The sequence below is a fragment of the Solanum lycopersicum genome, chromosome 11 (assembly GCF_036512215.1).
Source record: "Solanum lycopersicum chromosome 11, SLM_r2.1".
Lineage (NCBI taxonomy): Eukaryota > Viridiplantae > Streptophyta > Magnoliopsida > Solanales > Solanaceae > Solanum > Solanum lycopersicum.
In genome coordinates, this window is record NC_090810.1 from 6535036 (window position 1) to 6553008 (window position 17973).

The 17973-nt window shown below is 35.2% G+C and overlaps 2 protein-coding genes across 2 annotated transcripts; both read right to left on the bottom strand.

Annotated features, from left to right (window-relative positions):
• Positions 1-2400: 2400 nt before the first annotated feature.
• On the bottom strand, positions 2401-5569 carry LOC101249421 (uncharacterized). The gene is made up of 3 exons (XM_004250280.5): positions 5132-5569; positions 3954-4022; positions 2401-3172 (listed from the first exon to the last, which is right to left on the bottom strand). The coding sequence occupies exons 1-3, from the start codon at positions 5291-5293 to the stop codon at positions 3002-3004; spliced, it is 402 nt and encodes a 133-aa protein (XP_004250328.1). The 5' UTR covers positions 5294-5569; the 3' UTR covers positions 2401-3001.
• A 472-nt stretch (positions 5570-6041) lies between these two features.
• LOC101253650 (DIS3-like exonuclease 2) lies at positions 6042-15499 on the bottom strand. Its single transcript, XM_004250516.5, has 7 exons — positions 15095-15499; positions 11881-12209; positions 11719-11772; positions 11532-11600; positions 9180-11417; positions 7526-7597; positions 6042-7336 (listed from the first exon to the last, which is right to left on the bottom strand). The coding sequence occupies exons 1-7, from the start codon at positions 15204-15206 to the stop codon at positions 6932-6934; spliced, it is 3279 nt and encodes a 1092-aa protein (XP_004250564.1). The 5' UTR covers positions 15207-15499; the 3' UTR covers positions 6042-6931.
• Positions 15500-17973: the final 2474 nt, after the last annotated feature.

Sequence of the window (17973 nt, forward strand, 5' to 3'; positions counted from 1 at the left end):
ATCTACTAACATTCTCCTAATACGCGACAACCACATTCTCTTATTTAAGATCATATTTTCGATAAACTGCTATTATGTCATGTCTTATGTAATTATGTCCACGTATTCAACAAATATATTATGAAGATGATGATATGATCATGCATTTACTCTCACTTCCTGTCCGATCCAATCTCATACCAGTTACATTGCACAAATAGAATAACAATTTTCATGATACATCATCATAATCTGACTCTAAATCCATTAAAAAGAGTAAAAATGTCAGTCATCAATAAGCTTTGTATTCAATATATACATTTGTAATAATATCAACAGTTCAAAATCATAAATAACAACGAATAGATTTGTGCTTTTATTCAAAAGCCACTAAGTTATCCTCATTTAGAAACTTGTTAATTTCTTTATACAATTAAAATTTTATTATGTCAGTAGAATTTTGGAAAAATTAGATCTACAATCAATAATGTTACTTCAAAATTTACTTGTGTGTTTCCTCCAAAACTTTGATATTACCACGATAATTATCATTTACTGAAAATTTAAACAAATTTACACATAGGAATCACAGCAAAATCAAAACAGAAGTCTTCATTGTAGCAGCAAAATTTCTAATCATCAATAAACTCATTTTCTTGAGCTAACACAAGATAGAAAAGGACCCGTTTTGCTATGGTTGTAAATGTTATTTCGTTTAGTCGATAAAATTAAAATATACAAGATTGACATAAGTGTTAATTCCATGGGACATCTAACCTCATGAAATATTACTTCTTGCAAAAAGTAAATAAAACAGGGAATAACATAATAACTTTAATTTCATTAATGAGATAGATAAAGGAGCAAACGTAAGATAGATTAGGATTAAACCATAAGATAGAGAAAAAGGATCAAAACATAAACGAAGGAACTTAATTAAAAATGTGCTCGTTGCTCTTTTGATTCACTAATGTGTCCTTTGATGCAGAGGCAACAGCTTCAATATCACTACTTAAAACAACAATAGAATTTCCCCTTTCGTTTGTTTCAGACGCGGCACTGACCAACTCCTCAAGAATGTCAAAGAGAGCCGCCAACGGATAAAGTATCCATTAACATTTGTTTCACACGACGACTCCTATCTACTTTATCATACTCATCATTAGCAACTCGACCTTCGATGGGAGATCCTTAAGCTTATTACGAGATTCTTTGTATAAAATATTATGATTGACCGGAGACCCATGTCACGGCTCACAAGTAATTGTTTTTGAAGGGATTCAGCATCCCACCTCAAGCAGCTCAAGCAAAAGTGAAAGAAAAACATGGATAGAACCCCTTTAAAAAAGATTACTAGTGAGTCGTTACATGAGTCTCCGATCAATCATAATATTTTGTACAAGAGAACTTGTAATAAGCTTAAGGATCTGAAATCGGAGGTCGAGTTGCTAATGTTGAGTATGATTAAGCAAATAGAAATCGATTGAGTGAAGCGAATGTTAATGGATACTAATCCGCTGACAACTCTTTACGACATTCTTGAGGAGTTGGTCAGTGTCGTGTCGTGTCTGAAACAAATGAAAAATGAAATTATGTTATTGATTTAAGCAGTGATACTGAGGCTGCTGCCTCTGCATCAAGGGATCCATCAGTGAATCAAAAGAACATTAGCACCTTTTTAATTAAGTTTGTCGTTTATGTTTTGGTCATTTTTCCATCTTATAATTGGGTCCTAGTCTATCTCATCCACTGTCATGATTCATGTTGTACCGCGTTTGGAGGCTTGGAAATTCAGAAGATCAAGCTAGTTATAGGAACACAAATGGATATACATACTCGTGACACTATGTAAGGTGTTGGAGAGCAAATGGAGCGGGAAAGGGCTGAAGGAGGACAAAAAGAGGCTAAGGCACTTTCTAGGGAGACCAAAATTGGTTAGCAGTACTATACCCTGAGAACAACTGCTACTACAATTTTTGGCCTAAAATTTAAAAAAGTTTTAGTGCCTTTTTACACATACATAGCTTTCCCAAGAAAATGGTGCTTTGGAGCTGAAGGACTTGCATATGGCTCACCCTCATTAAAGGAAGAAACATTGCCGTAATATTTGGCAATTGTGTTCGGATATGAGGAAAAAGAAGATAAGGAAGGCCTTATACAATTTCAACTGGAATATCTAATAAACATACCAAGTCAAATAAGGTTTGGAATATGGATCAATTCTATCCACAATCAAATTCTCCATCATCCTGAAGAACTAATTCCATGTGAAGGAGATGGGGGTTTAAGACAAGGAGATTACCTCCCCTTCTAGTTATAGAAGGTCTTGGTATGATACTTAAAGCTGCATTCAGAAGGAATGGACTCGGTGGTTCTATGTGGGTGGGTGGATGGGAAGGGGATGGTTTTTGCATATAAAAATAAATTAATAGCCAATGTATATATCAATGAAGGTTCTATTTACAGTACGTCAAAAAACCAATGACCAGCACTTCATGCATGCCTTTTTAACTACTGTAGTTCTTCACAAGATCAGAAGAAGCTTTACATACTGATAGGGAAAAGCAAGCAAAGCCTTCTACCTTTACACAAGGAAATCCATCTTTTTTGAGAAATGGTTAGTGTATTATTAATGTAGCGCCAAGAAGGTGCTGTTAAAAATACTTAAAAAGTGCCAGAAGAATATCCTTTCTATCATAACGGGATTCTATGAGATCTATCACTGCTTCAGCATAAGACAAACCTACACTACACATAGTCAGAACAAGGATTACAGAAGTACCAAGGCGTACATAGTGAAATGACTTCATAAGTAACAAAATAAAATGTAAGCTTTGGCAAGGGACGAATGGGAAGCAGGTGCAGCAAATGCAGCTTAAGTATTGCCAGTACCAATATCTTTAATTCATGCATATTTACAGCAAGAACAGGCTAAAAATGTCCTTGTAAAAGCTAGAAGTGATAAGTCCAGTGCAAAGCAAGACTGCTGACCTTCAACTTGGTAATTGATCAGACATCCTCACTAACTGCTCTCAGGTTGTTTTGGAGAGCCTTCAAAGGCTTTTGCCGCTTCAATAGTTGCGTCTCTTCTATTAATGACTTCCCAAAGCTCCTCAACCTTATCTTTCAACATGCCAACATTAGAATTGGTCGAGTGAACCAACTTGTTTGCAGTCTCCAGTGCAGTGCATAGCTAGAATGCAATAAAAAACAAGAACGTATTAAGTGAAAACATACACAGACACACTGCATATGGTGAAATGTATGAAAGAGAGAAATAGCAGAAGCTTTGTGGATAGGTCTATTCTATTCATAAAGTTAAATGGAATTGTATAGTATCTTTTTATTATTGATGTAAAAAGATAGAAATAGATAAATTAGTAGATTTGTTAGGATCCTGTAAGTAACTTCTGCCTATTCTCTTTTGCTTCTTTTGAAGGTCTCCAGTATATCCATATCCTTAATGCTGAGGAATACAGTGTTATCAACTTTTTTTTAAAAAAAACATTCTGAGTTATAGGTTTAGAGTCCCTCTCTCTCTTAATTGTTTTTAAATTTTTGGATAAGAACAGATTTAGTCTTTTTTGTTTTGTTTTTCATTAAGTAAAACAGATTTAGTGTCTTTTTAGAGGTATTTTAAAATGGGGCTGATCCAATGTGTCAGATATAAAAAGGGAATTGTGTGACCAACAACTCCATCTGCTCGCCACCCATTTACCTATTTTGGCAATTACAGATGCATAGAGTATAAACAATACAATCATTACTCCATGTCAAGGATGTGAATGCTGCAAATCACAATGCCACTGGATTCAATTTGGTACATATAACTACCAGCGCTAGATAAGGTTGAATAGAAATATTTAAGATCCCAAAGACCAAGATGAAAAATTCATTCTGTCTCATGCCCTATTGAGGTATCCCGTACCCTCTATAACTTCTCATATGAAATCAACTTCTATTACGGGTATTACCTCCAGTGTGAGATGCGTCCATGAATGATCTGTGCCAGCAAGTGCCTTGTTCAGCTGCTCATACTTTTCCTAAGCAATAAGCAAAATATTAACTTGCTACGTGACTTAACATCCAAAGGAAGAATATTACCAGTGCATTCAGAAAGAAAAATGAACGCCCAAACATTACACAATAGCCGACTTGTGCTACTAACAGAGGTCATTTAAAAGCAGACAGTTCCGTTCCAAAAGAATAAAATGTCAAGGTGTATGGTGGATGAATTAAACTTCCCCAATTAAGGAGCAAACTATCCTAAGCCTGGCTGATGTAGGGAAAAAAACGTGAATAAAACATACTTCACTGTTTCACCATATTCTATTAAGACTTCACAATTGCTAACAATACTCAGACTGTAGGTTTAGGCGAGCTACTACGGGAGTTTTGATGTGTCAAAAAACTCCCCTTGCAGTAATTTTATGTTTATCCTCCTGTCATAGCCTAATTTTCATCATCAAGAACCAAATGCTTGTAGGACAAATCGTAGCCCTTACTCACCATAGGAAAACAAAATTGCCAAAACCTAGTTGCAGCAGAATGAAAGCAAATGATTTTGAACACATAAGTTTCACATACATCAGAATTTGAACCCTGAATAGAGTGGAAAATGCAAACACACAAACTGTAATTTCATATGATCTATGAAGTTTTTTCCGAGAATGTGTTATGGTGCATGAAGTTAACTACCTCTTTATATCACCCAAAGTATAGTATCGCGGTTTTTGTCATAGCAATTCATATTAGCTACTGCAAACTTTAGACTAACTTCATAACAGTTCCAAAGCATTAGTGTCTCCAAAATTTATGGCAGTACCAACAAATTTGACTAAAATTTCTGCTCACACATTCTGAACACGAATTGACTTCTCATCACTATAGGAGGCACAAGTAAAACCTTACTTTATTATATCTCCAACATTCACAAGAGCGCACTATATCTCTAACATCACTCAGAATAAATGCAAAAATAACTATGAATAAAACAAAATAGAGAAGACAATCAATATATGCAATACCAACAAGACGATAATTGGTTTGAGATCTGAATCTAAATCATTTCATCATAAAAGATAGCAAAAATTTAGTATAGTGATAAAAAGAATGAATAAAGATAGAGAGTGTGCGTTGTGTGGAAGAGAACCTGAAAGAGCTTGTTTAGATCGGAGGGTTGGAGGCTGGAGTTGAAATCCGGTGGAGGTGTATTGATTGGGTGCGACGGAAGTTGATCACCGCCGGCATCGCTTTCTCCAACGTCACTCAGCAGATCGCCGATGCATAACAACGGCCCTCCCACTCCTCTCATCTCTCTCGTTGGTTAAGCGTTGTACAAAATCAACTCGAAAATTGGACTAAACCATAAATTGAGTTAAATTGGAAAAATATTATTGACTGATGATTTAGTTCGATTAAATTTGATATTAGAAAAAATCTGATTATATGTTAGTTGGTTTGATTTTACTTTTAAAAAAAATTAAATCAGTCCAAAGATTTTAATTTCAATTTTATATTTGGCATATTTAAAGCCATAAGATGGACAATTTTGTATTCTATTAATTTAGCATCACAAAATTCAAAAAAAAAAAAATCATACTTTTAAACGCTGTACAGAGTATATAATTTTTAAAATTTTATTTTATATTTACTTTTACATAATTTCAACATCTTTACAAGTGGAAGGAGAGCTAAACAACATTGGTTGAAGGACGGTGTTGAAAATTTCATAATATTTAGAAGGCGAACGAACACGTTTTCATTTCAAAGTATTTGGCAGATGATGCATATATGTGTATGTATATATATTCATAGTTATAGGTTAATATTATTAATAATGTTTACTGCTCTATAAAGATGCATCTAGACAAGTTAATTTTCATAAATCTGAAATATATTTCATTAGATATATACCACAGAAGAAATGAAGGATGTTGTTGCATCCATTCTACACATAAAATACACTAATGATATACCCAACATACTAGTACTATGAAATCCTTAACAAGAGTAGAAATATGCACATCAAGTCACATGACATATTCAGAGTCGAAGGAAAGTATGCAAACACATAAACATCAATATATCCCAAGTCAAATAATATTGCAATCGAAGAATGAAAAATCAAAAACAATACATGTAATAAAGTAGCAATGCTGCCTCTAGCGGTCTAGCATACCCGAAAACCATAACACTAGGCACGATCGCCCTTAGACTATGAACCTTCACAACTTCCACCTCGTCAGGAATAGAAACCACTTCTAAGGGTCAGTATTCGTGTGGCCTTAGAACCAAAGCCTGAGAACCGTGATGCAAACCACCCCACCTGAGCTTGAATTTTTGTCACAATGTCTTGTGTCACCACACTCAAAACAATCCCTTCTGGGCATTGACACGAGCAACTTGAATGACCGAAAATATTGACATATTACCTACGCAGGAATCTTTCAAGATATATAAGAAGAGAAAGTATAGTATAATTGTGTAGCCACGAATTACAGCCCAAAATATGACCAGACAAAAAAGTATAACTGTCAAGGACTCCCAATTTCAAAAACCATGGGTCCTAGTCCAGCAGAAACTTAGGAGAAAAACATTAAACCGAAATTCGTCTCGGAAATTGGGCATCAGAGCATTAGAATGTCAATGCAACAGAGTCGCCTTAACTTATATAGGAAGGAGACGGCCAACAAAAATAAGGACCATATCCTAAAGGTAGCTTTGGTAAAAACAGCCACTATATAGAAGACCCCATTTATCTACGCATCCTATTAGATGTCAGTCCAGCATTGAGCCCTTGCTATATACGCATCGGGCAATCTAATCTGAAGATCTGAATTCTACTTAACCTATAAACTACCTTGGTATCTACACACCAGAGTTGCACTTACTTCCAAGATATCACACTTCCAACTTCAATTTAACCAGATTAATACACACAAAGGCTCGTTTATTTGAAATATGAACTAATAAACAGCCTTGCCCCAATATCAAGGGGTCCATACCCTCCTCCAATAGCGTGAAGAGCAACAGTGATTGTTGAAAGAAGTCGCAGAGTCACAGGGAAAACAGCAGGTTCAATCTTTGGTATACCAGGAAGACAAGATTTTGAAGCATTTCCGATTTGTAACACACCGCTCCCTTCCTGATCATTTGGTCCACACAAATCCAGTTCTTGGTTCAGTTCACATGGGCTAAGAATGAGTGCTACTTCTTCAAGAGATCTGCACTTCCCTGGACTACCCCTCCTGTTAAAGCGCTTATTTGTAGACGGACTAAGTACCAATGTTGAAGTAGCCTCAAGCCACTCCACAGTCAGTCCCTCAACTTCATCATAATATATTCGCTGTTCAGTCTGAAAGTGTACAAAACCATATAAACAAGACATTCAGAGAATAACGCATGATATACATACCAAGTATAAACAAGACAGAGACGGAAGGAATGAACAACTTGCTGGGATCCAACAGAGAAAACTGGTCCTCAAGGGAACTTCTGGATTGTAAATAATAAATGGATCAATCAATCAGGGTAACAAACTTACAGCAAGCTTGTGGATGTATATTGACATGAATCGTGGTCCCAAACCCATAACTCTTGCTTCTGAGAACAGTATCTGCATGGAGGATAACACACTAATTCAAAGGACTATTATTGTCCTTGAAAAAATCAAAGGACCATTCGTGTCCTTGAAAAATTGATAATGTACAAGGATGAAGTCAAGATAAGTGGTCAAAGTTGAAAGGACTATGCATTTTGAAAATTCCAATAAAGAGCACGGGAAAAAGTTATATAAATAATCAGGTTCTGTAATCCTCTCATCTTTCCTATGTGGAGTTATTGCGCCTTTTTATAGATACCTTGCAACTTCTGTTGATTAGGTCCTTCGAAATCCATGCCACACCCAACATAGCTTGCAGCACGACTAACAGTACAAAACCTTTTTCCTTTTTTTTTGTTAGAGAGTACAAATGCTGTTATTATCCTGTCATTCTCATTTTTGAAACTTGATTGACATAAGTTATCAGAGGACTACTTTTGATCCTAAAAAAATTTACACAGTACAAGCAAGATCCCCACATCTTTCCCATGTAAAGCTATTGGAACTTTCAAGACAAAAAGACTAGCAGCACAGAATGAAGTACAAGGATCTCCAAAAAGACTAGCAGCACAGAATGAAGTACAAGGATCTCCAACAGTACCTTCCTCTTTGGGCTGTAAATTCAACCCCCAAACTGTCTTTCTTACAACCTACTACGCTGAACTTCTAGATTTCTTCATGTTCTCCACTCAAAGTATAAGTAGCCAAATATCATTAGTTGTTTAATTAGTCAGTTAGAGCTAACTTCGCTTGTAACTGTTCAATTCTCCAGCTATCTTGATGCTGGCTTCATATATAAAACCACCTTACTTATCAAAAGATATGACAAGCCTTGTGTGTTTGCTAAATTCTCAAAATACTACCAAGTTTAAGTCATTTTTCAATGGCTGAAATCAGCTTCAAGATCAGAGATGTTACAGTCAAACAACATGCTAATGAATTTAGTAGCTTCAATGACATGACAAATTTTTAAGTTCCTATAGAGTTCTGTTGCTTTCAGGATGTAAATTCAGCCCCCTAAACTGTCTTTCTTTTTCTTTTTTCTTTTTTTTTTGATAAAGTTGAAGCCCCCCTAGACTGTCTTTCTTACACACTAGTTGCTGTCATTCCAAAGAATTTCATGTTCTTCACTCAAAAAAATAACAAGCCTTATGTGTTTGCTAGATTAAAAAAAATAAAAAATTACCAAGTTCACGCCATTACCCACTCTTTTGCCAATGGCTGAAGCTCAGCTTCAAGATCTTTGACTTACAAACATTCAGCTAAGCCCTGATAGTATTTCAGGTATCAAATAAAGCAATTTGGGTGAAAAAACTCAGGTTCACTGATAGCTTATTATCATCAAGAAACGCAGATGGTCAAGCATGAAACACAAGGCAGAAGCTCTTAACTTTTTTTCACCCCACCCACCCACCCCAAAAGAAAGAAGCTCAAAAGATTTGATATTAGTGCAAGATATCCATTTATCTTGTCAAGACTAAACCAGCATTTATCTTTAACAGGCACACTAATTAGAGGTCATCCCACAACACCAATTGCCACCTCCAACCCTCATTTATTGTAGAAGAGTAGAATGTTTTAGACATACTTAACGTACCTCCTTTCTTTTTAGAAGTACCCACATGTAGAGTTTCTCCATAGCATCTTTCACGTGCCTGCAAGCCAACTTTCTTTCATTGCAATGGGAAGCAATATAAGCAAGAGTTTCTGCAGAGGGAGCCTTATGTTTTGATGCTGCTGCAGATAATGCTTCTTGAGCTTCAGGTGATTCAATTGCATCTTTATTGAAGTATACATCGGTCAAACATCTTTGGCGTCTCATTTCTCCACGATCTGGATTTTGCAACAACTTGAGCTTCAGATACACCTCTTCAGCTTCTACAGCTGCAGCAAGCATCCGATGCACCAGAATATCCGGATAGCGCCGGAGCGGAGAAGTAAAGTGTGTGTATAAAGGAACAGCAAGGGCATAATGACCCCTATCATTTTCATCTTCTACATCGCCACTGCAGAAGTAAGTTGCCAATTGCATGGGTCTTGCAGCGTAACACATAAGAATATCTGTTAACACAGAATCATCTGCAAGCTCTCGTCTAATGCACTCCAACGAATTATGAATCTGGCCAGACGAAGTGGTATCCAATCTCAGACCATGTTTAGAGCAGAATGACTCAAACTCTCTGAGCTTACGCGGGTTGGGTTCAGGATGCCTTCGCAATAGTGCACTGGAAGGATAAGCTCTAGTTATAACTTCAGCAGCTGTCCTGTTGGCCAAAAGCATAAACTCCTCAACAAGCATGTTTGACTCCTTCCTTCCACTGAGCACACTATCATAAGGTATCCCATCTTCATCAAATAAGAAAACAATTTTGGGACTTTCGAGTGACAGAGCCCCATCTTCAAACCTCTTTTTCTTCAAGATTATAGAGATTTCATAAAGGTTCTTGACAGATGTAACAATATCAGACCATTTAAAAAGGCCGTGTAACACTGGCCAAGAATGTTCTCCTTTATAAGAACTTGGATCATCAAGCAACCCATCAATAATATCCTGAGCATGATCATACGAGAGCTTGCAACAAGATTGAATTACAGTGCGGCCAATCCAGCGCTGAATAAATTCCCCAGACTGATTGATGTCCCAAAAAATAGAAAAAGCAAGTCTGTCCACACCAGGATTAAGTGAACCCAGATTCTCAGAGAGCAATGGGGGTAACATTGGCAATTTACTTTGCAACAAATACACACTTGTTGACCTCGCTTGAGCATTTTCATCTAAAGCTGAGTCTGGTTGAACAAAGTATGACACGTCAGCTATATGGACCCCAACTCTAGAAGTACCGTCAGGCAACCTTTCAACAGACAGTGCATCATCAAGATCGGTGGCAGTAGCAGGGTCAATTGTAAAAACACACAACTTTCTGATGTCTCTTCTACTCTTAAGCTCCTCTTTTGGTATTTCCCATGGGATACTTGGAAGACATGATAGGGTCTGTTGACAGAATTCTGAAGAATCAATTGCATTTTCGTATAAGGTTGCAGCAAGCTGTGGCTCCAATTCTCCACCTCGTCCAAATATGTCAGTGACATGAGCTTCTGGGATATAGTTCTCTTCTGCCCAGTCTGCAATCCGTGCGGCTACTAGGTCCATCTCCACTGCCACATCACCAGCTTCCAATCTTTCCAAAATGATGTCTGGCAGGCTCTTAAACGGCACCATCATTTTCGGAAACCGAGGATCATTTGGTGTTAACAAGAGATATTGACAGTTCAAGGCAGTCGATAAATATTTATTCTTCTTCAAGTCCTTTTTGTTAGCTTCTCTACTCCACATCCACTTCTTGACATTGAGAAAACCGACAATAGTGTCCCGACGAGGTGACCCCTCAAGGATAGCCACAACCCTGCCTGTTGGTCGTTTAGATGGGAATGAATCCACAGCAGCTGACAATCTCTCTGTTGCATGCATAGCATCATTAATTTCACTATAGCACCCAACCATAGAAGGTTTCAGAGCAGTCATATTATGTCTATTGACATAATCATTCTCCGCAGGTACCTTTTCTTCAGGATGTGAAATGTCTCCAAAGGACTGCCCGCTTCTATAACCTAACACATTTTTCAAGGGGCTAGAACAATTTCCAGAACTACTGAACTCATAATCTGTGTCTACCTTGTTCTTCCCTTTGCAACTCTCTCTGACGAAGTCTGAATTGACGGACTCCAACATACCATCATCTACCAAAGCCGAACTCTCAACACTAACTGTATATCCTTTCATTCTAGTCCAAAGAGAAGGAGGATCAACTTCAACAGCAACAGTGTCTCCTTCAACCTGCAAGAAATTGTAGAAAAGAAAATGTAATCCTGCAGATGGCACATTCAGCAACCAAAAAATAAACTGACACATATAATGACTAATCAAGGACAAAAGATACACCACACTTACGGCTCTGTTTTGAGCTGCAGCTCCACTAATAAGAACATCTGTTCGCACACCATCAACTTTACAATAGGCCTGAGAAGCAGGGGTTATATAAATATGCTTCTCATGAAAGCATCAGAAGAATTACCAAATCACGCATAACTAGAAATGGAGCAGCAAAGAGATAACTGAATCTGTTACTATGGATTACCTCAAGTCTATTGTGGGCATTGACACGAAATAATGCTTTAAAGACACGACCCCTCTGCATGACAACAAAAGCATATCATCAAACTTCCACTCAACAACCACACATTCGTTTAATTAACATATCTTTCAATATACAACTTTTCAGGCACGTTATGAGGCTGACCTCCAATGCTTTGTGAACGGCTTCTGCTGGCCAATGTGAAGAAAAATATTTCCTCTGTGGGTAAGAAGTAATTGACTGGTCACCATAAGCAATATAGTCTGGGCATGAACCGGAATATACTTGTCCACCAACACCCGGTGAAAATGTTAGCTGCACAGGGAGACTTCCTGTCTCTGCTGACTGTTCATTTAAACGCAACGTGGGCAAGGAAGTAAAGGCAATGTTTGATGCTCTAGGCAATGAAAACTCTTTAGATCCGTCGTGATCCAAGATGGGAACACCTCCCTTAAAATTTGATTCCCCAAGACAGCCAGTCAGCGAACTACTTGCTGTTGCAAGTACAAGCTCAAATAAGTGAGAGGAAACGTACAAACGACAGACTATATCAAACCACGATCCAAACAGTCATGCAATAAAAGCTCAACTGTTTTCCCCACTCAAGAACAAGACATACACAACACTAAAGACCTCATTATAAATTATATATTGGTTTAATTAGTCAAATCCATTAGAAAAGAAATCAAAGAGGAAGTACAATAACTTGCAAGAAACATAAAGTGGAAAAACAATTAGCATAAAAGAACACAAAAGAAGACAAATGCATTTCAACTTTAGCATCAAACTCTAGTTTCCACCAAATTAATGTGGTCCGAGGAGAGTAGCCAGTCTAATCACAGACCTCCCTCCAGTTTTGCCTTGATTCGACCTCCCTTGTGATTTAAGCAATTACACTCACCTCCCTTATTTTGGTATTTTTTGTAACTAAACATATTGATATGGTAAATTTTCTATGCCTTCCAAATCTACCTTTCTATGACATTGAATCCTATCAAAGACAACTCTTCTTGTCTCCTCTCTCAAAACCTATTCATGACGCCATTAATTCCTCCTCTAAGTTTGTAATACATTTTTCCCATCGATTATTTGCTCCTATAGTTAATAGTGAGTATCATCTTCCTGATTTACAATGCTTTGATAGATTCGGTGCCTTGTCATGAACTGGACATTTTAGGATCAACTTGATATGAACTTCAAAAAAAAATGATTTTTTTATCTTTGGTTTCTCGTTTGATATTTCATGTGATCCTAACGCTTTAGATTGGCATGTCTTTCAATAAAAGATCAAAAGCTTTTGTGGAAATAACTAGACAAAATTAATGGAAGAGACAATCCAGAATTGCAAAAAAAGAGTCCCAAAGCGTGACAGTGTTCTAAAAGTTGTTCTTTTCGGGTTCAAGAAGACCTTGAACTCCACAATTATGCAGCAGTGTACTTTTACTAAATATATCAATTGATATCCTTTTTCCATATCAGAATTCAGCATTCTTCAACCTAATAACTAATATACCTTTTGTTCATCCAAAGAGTGTGATTGTGGAATATAACAAAGAAATTATCATTTAAAAATGTTTTGTTACAAGAGAATGAAAATAAATGAGATGGGTGTAATATCTCAAATTCAAGGGGAGATTAGTGTTACAGTGCCAACCCTTCGCTGTAGTCTCTGAAATTATCCGTAATTCTTTTAATTTTTATAAATAGGAGTGAAGCTCGGTTATTTTCTAAACACATCTACAAGCAAGCACACATTAATGGCTCTACACATTACCTTCTCTTTGGGGCGGATCTATAACAAAGGATAGGGTATTTATTAAGAAAATACTGTACTTAAAGTATATTTAGCTGGGAACCAAAGCTCTAAAATACTAAAACAGTCTATTGGTTTCCGTGGTAAGCGAGGAACCAACTACAGCTTTGCTCTTGCAAACGGCGAGGGATGGATCCCCGTTATGCATATTTTAACTTACATTCATTGCACTTTAGCTTCCATACAATGCATTTTTTTAACATTTACTACAGTTACTATTTAAAAAACATCATGCAGACGAGGCGATGAATACTAATTCTTCTGCTTCTCTTTTTTTTTTGTTTTAACTGAACACAACAAATGAAAAATCAAACTGAAGAAGAACTAGTTAAATTATCCCCCGGTTCCCTTTCAAGTGATTTTTAACCTCTCCAATACATTCCAAAATACGTAAAAGAAAAATTCAATATTACCCTTGTTTATTTAGTGTTGAACTAATTCCGAAGAAGTTTCTAAAATTTCTTCACATTTTTTCACGTATATATTATAGGGTCTTTTAGAATAATTCACTTAACTAATATTCTTAACTGATATTTTTAATGGGTGAAACCCCTAAAAATCACTTAAATATGAATTGGGAGGAGTAAAAACCTTGCTAAAAGTATCACCTGTGCCCAAATTCTGGTTTTTAAAATCAACTCTCAGACAAAGTAAGAAGGGCTTAAGGATCTAAAATTGTCGTGTAATTGCATCCATTGAAATAGCTATTTCTGTGATAATCATATTACAAACGAGTTGCAAAATAGTTGTAATGATGAATTTCTGAATGATTGTTTAGTAATTTAATAATGAAATATTTAGAAGTTCACTTTAAAATGCAATCACTGATCATTTTCAAAACATGTCATGTCGTTGAGTATAAGTGCAATGAAATGGTTACATATTCATATATTTTGTTTAAATATATACTTAGAATACCATTACTCCGTTTCTTAGTCAGGTTATTATTATACATATAGTAACTTGACGTCAATATAAGTATAGGAATAGTGATGGAACCGGAATTTTCACTAAAGAGAAAATGAAGAAGATTTAACATATATAATGTATATACACAATCTTCTTGTTTTACCAAGTAAAAGGTTCACTGATAATAAAAGGCCAACTTGGCCATTTACAAGTGGTGCACCAAAAAGAGGAGAAACCCATATTAACGATATCCTCCAAAAGACGCCCAATCCTATCCATATACCACCAGGAACTACATGGGTTCACCTATATACACAATCTCCAAACAACACCCAATCCTATCTATATACCACCAGGTACTACATGGGTGCAACTACATACACAATCTTTCTACAGAAGAGGTTAACACCCCTTTGAACAAGGTGGCTCCGCTACTGTATAGGAACCCATAAACTTCAACTCCTAAATACGTCTCAGCTGATTTGATTTGGTTACAACCACATAAATAGAAGACTAGCATGATTAATTCATGTAGAATCGCTTGGCAAGAATTCAAATAACAACATACAATTTGCCTTCAACATTTTTTACATATAACATTTAATTTCCAACGGCGAAATCTGCAAATACCAATACAATCAGATACTAAAAACATACCTGTTGGAGGAGAATTTTGCTTAGATCGTCTAGATCGACGGTTTTTCTTCTTATCAACAACTACACCAGTCTGATTCTGATTTTCCACAGACTCCGCAACCAGTACACCCATTCCCTGAAATTTTAAACCTAAAACTCAAAAAAGAAAAAATTAAACTAAAAACGATCGGCGGCGAAGTAGAAATCAAACACGAAGCATCTTCCGATGTATAAAAAAAATCAAAACGGAAGAAGAAAGAAAGCAGAGAGAATTAGTAATGCGTTATTTTTTTATGTATATATATATATATGATATGAGGTTTGTGATGATTGGTCGGCGTAGACAAGGGCGCCGACTATTGATTCCTTTGTCTTCTCTTCTTCTCCTTTCTATTTCTTTAATTTAATACTACTCCCTCCGTCCCTGGCATACCTATTAAAAAATAATTAATAACGTAATAAATTTATTATTTTATTTTTATTTATTCTAAAATAGATGAAAAGTTTTAGTATATTTTCTTAAAGTAATTAGTCATTTAGTTGAGGATATAATATGTAACAAGAATTATTTTTTATTTATCAAATTGAACAAGTAATTAGAGATAATTATAAAATAAAAAATGAATAAGTAATTAAGGAAGAAAGGAGTATTTATTTACTTTATCTTTTTCATTTCTATTAATTTTTTTCTAATCTTTTTTTGTTTTTCTTTTTTAGGTAGATAAATATGTTTTCTTTTTTTATTTTATATGTTACTCATCCATTTGTTTTGGAATTTTAATCAAAATGAGCTATTTTTAAAATTAATTTATCAAAATAATATGATTTTATTTTTTTTATAAAATTAGTATAAACATACTTTATGATAACGTTTTAGGATATTTTTATTTTAAAAATTCAATGGACAATGGATTGGCGACGTTAAATGCATAAACGTAACTATGAGTAGCGTTTTAGGTGTAAAACGTTACTCAAGAGTACATTTTTGGAGAATCTAATCACGGGACACTGACTACAATCCTGCAAAGGCGGAATCAAATCATTCAACTGTAAAACGTTATGTTACTTTGAGTCCCGTTTCTTAAGAATCCAATCACGAGCCTCCGACTTCTGCAAATTTAGAATGTATTTAGTTATAAAATGTTACTCATAGTGACGTTTTACCTTTAAAACGTTACTGTCAATTACAACACTCTGTTAAAGTCATATTCCTCCATTTTTCAAACTGATCAAAGTGACTAAATAAATGTTGTTGTAATATTTTGCATATTCCAATATAATTCACCAAAATTTTTACTTGTGTGGCCCATTGTTAAAATAATATTCACAAAACTTCATCAGGTATGAATTAAATAAGTGAAGTTTATCTTTGTTATGTTCTTATTATAGCTTAAAATTATTTTTCTAATTTAATAATATTGTTTTAAAAAATATTTTATCTTTATGTGTAGGATTAAGATGACGAACTTTAAACATAATGTGATGGTTGCTTGTATTGGGGTAGAGAAATAATTACGGATATGAACGAATTTAGGTATATTGAATGTGCTAGAACGATTATTAGCATGTCGACGTCAACTACCTATGTTGAATTGGTTGGATTGTTGCATGAGAAAATGGGAACAAATAGTGAAAATATTCATATGGATATTTCTGGAAAATATCCATGTTCAATTCAAGGTAACAATATAGGGTTCATTGAGTTTAAAATTGAGAATGCCCAATCTTTGTTACAATTTCTTTTCATACCTCAAAAATTTGCGGCTAAGATTGATATAAATATTTTGGAGATGTATGTAAAGACCGTATCAACAGATCAAAATGTTACATTTCAAGTTAGTGGTCATCATGGTTATCACGTGAATTTGTTGGCTCAAACTTATGGCTTTACCACGATCAATCAACCTCATTTTGTAGAACCGATTGTTCAACCACCATTTCAACAATTGCTGATGCATGGTCATCGATCATTTGGTGAAGGCTCAAGTAGTCAAATGCATATTGATAATAGTCACATGAAACATGAGGTCAGGTAAACAACAAATCTTTATTTTACTAAATTTTAGTCTAACAATTTAATAAGATAATTTTTATTTTCAATATACACAAAATATCTCTTATAACTAGAAGAAACAATTTTTTAGTATATAAATTATCGCTTTTAAAACAAGCTTTTATATTTATAATTTTTCTAGAATTTGACTAATATTTTTTTACAGAGATATTGATATCAACGTTGATCTATATAATGATGTAAATGTTGAAATTAGTGATGAAAGTTCGGAGGAAGATGAACCTCCGAAAGATGGTGATGAAAGTGAACCTAATGAAGATATCAATGATATTAGAGATTTTTCTCAAAATAGTATAAATCTTCATAATCATGATCAGGGTGTGTCTCATGATATACCCTATTTCAGGACATTAGAGAATGAGGAAGACATTTTCATGTCTACATGTGAATCTAAGATGGAATATTGTTCATTTTGGTCTAAGGAAGCAAAAAAAGATTTAAAAAAACGTATGTTTTTTAGTAGTAAAGTAAAATTGAAAAGCGTTGTAACGATTTGGAGTTTGCACAAAATTAAGGAGTTCAAGGTGGTAACATCAACCAAAAGTCTATGGGTTGTGAGATGTAAAGTTTTATAATTTATTGGGTTGCATGTGGTTTCTTCGAGGACGACAAGTTGGAGATAAATTTTGGAAGATAGGAAAATATGTTGAAAATCATAGATGTGAGACTGAGGGGCTTTCTAGCGGCCACGCCAACCTAAATACCAATTTGATTGCATCATTACTTCTAAATCAAATTAGAAAAAATCGTAAGTTCTTGGTGGTAGATGTCATTTCAAAGGTTCATGGAAAATTTGATCATCAAGTGACATATAGAAAAGCATGGT

What these genes read in the sequence shown, in the direction of transcription:
- LOC101249421 (XM_004250280.5), bottom strand. Translation starts at nt 5,293, where the DNA reads ATGAGAGGAGTGGGAGGGCCGTTGTTATGCATCGGCGATCTGCTGAGT. An exon ending in ATCTAAACAAGCTCTTTCAG is followed by an intron (nt 4,023 to 5,131) that starts GTTCTCTTCCAC and finishes CTTATTGCTTAG; the next exon opens with GAAAAGTATGAGCAGCTGAA. An exon ending in GGACGCATCTCACACTGGAG is followed by an intron (nt 3,173 to 3,953) that starts GTAATACCCGTA and finishes ATTGCATTCTAG; the next exon opens with CTATGCACTGCACTGGAGAC.
- LOC101253650 (XM_004250516.5), bottom strand. Translation starts at nt 15,206, where the DNA reads ATGGGTGTACTGGTTGCGGAGTCTGTGGAAAATCAGAATCAGACTGGT. An exon ending in CCGTTCACAAAGCATTGGAG is followed by an intron (nt 11,773 to 11,880) that starts GTCAGCCTCATA and finishes GTTGTCATGCAG; the next exon opens with AGGGGTCGTGTCTTTAAAGC. An exon ending in TATACATCCACAAGCTTGCT is followed by an intron (nt 7,337 to 7,525) that starts GTAAGTTTGTTA and finishes GTACACTTTCAG; the next exon opens with ACTGAACAGCGAATATATTA.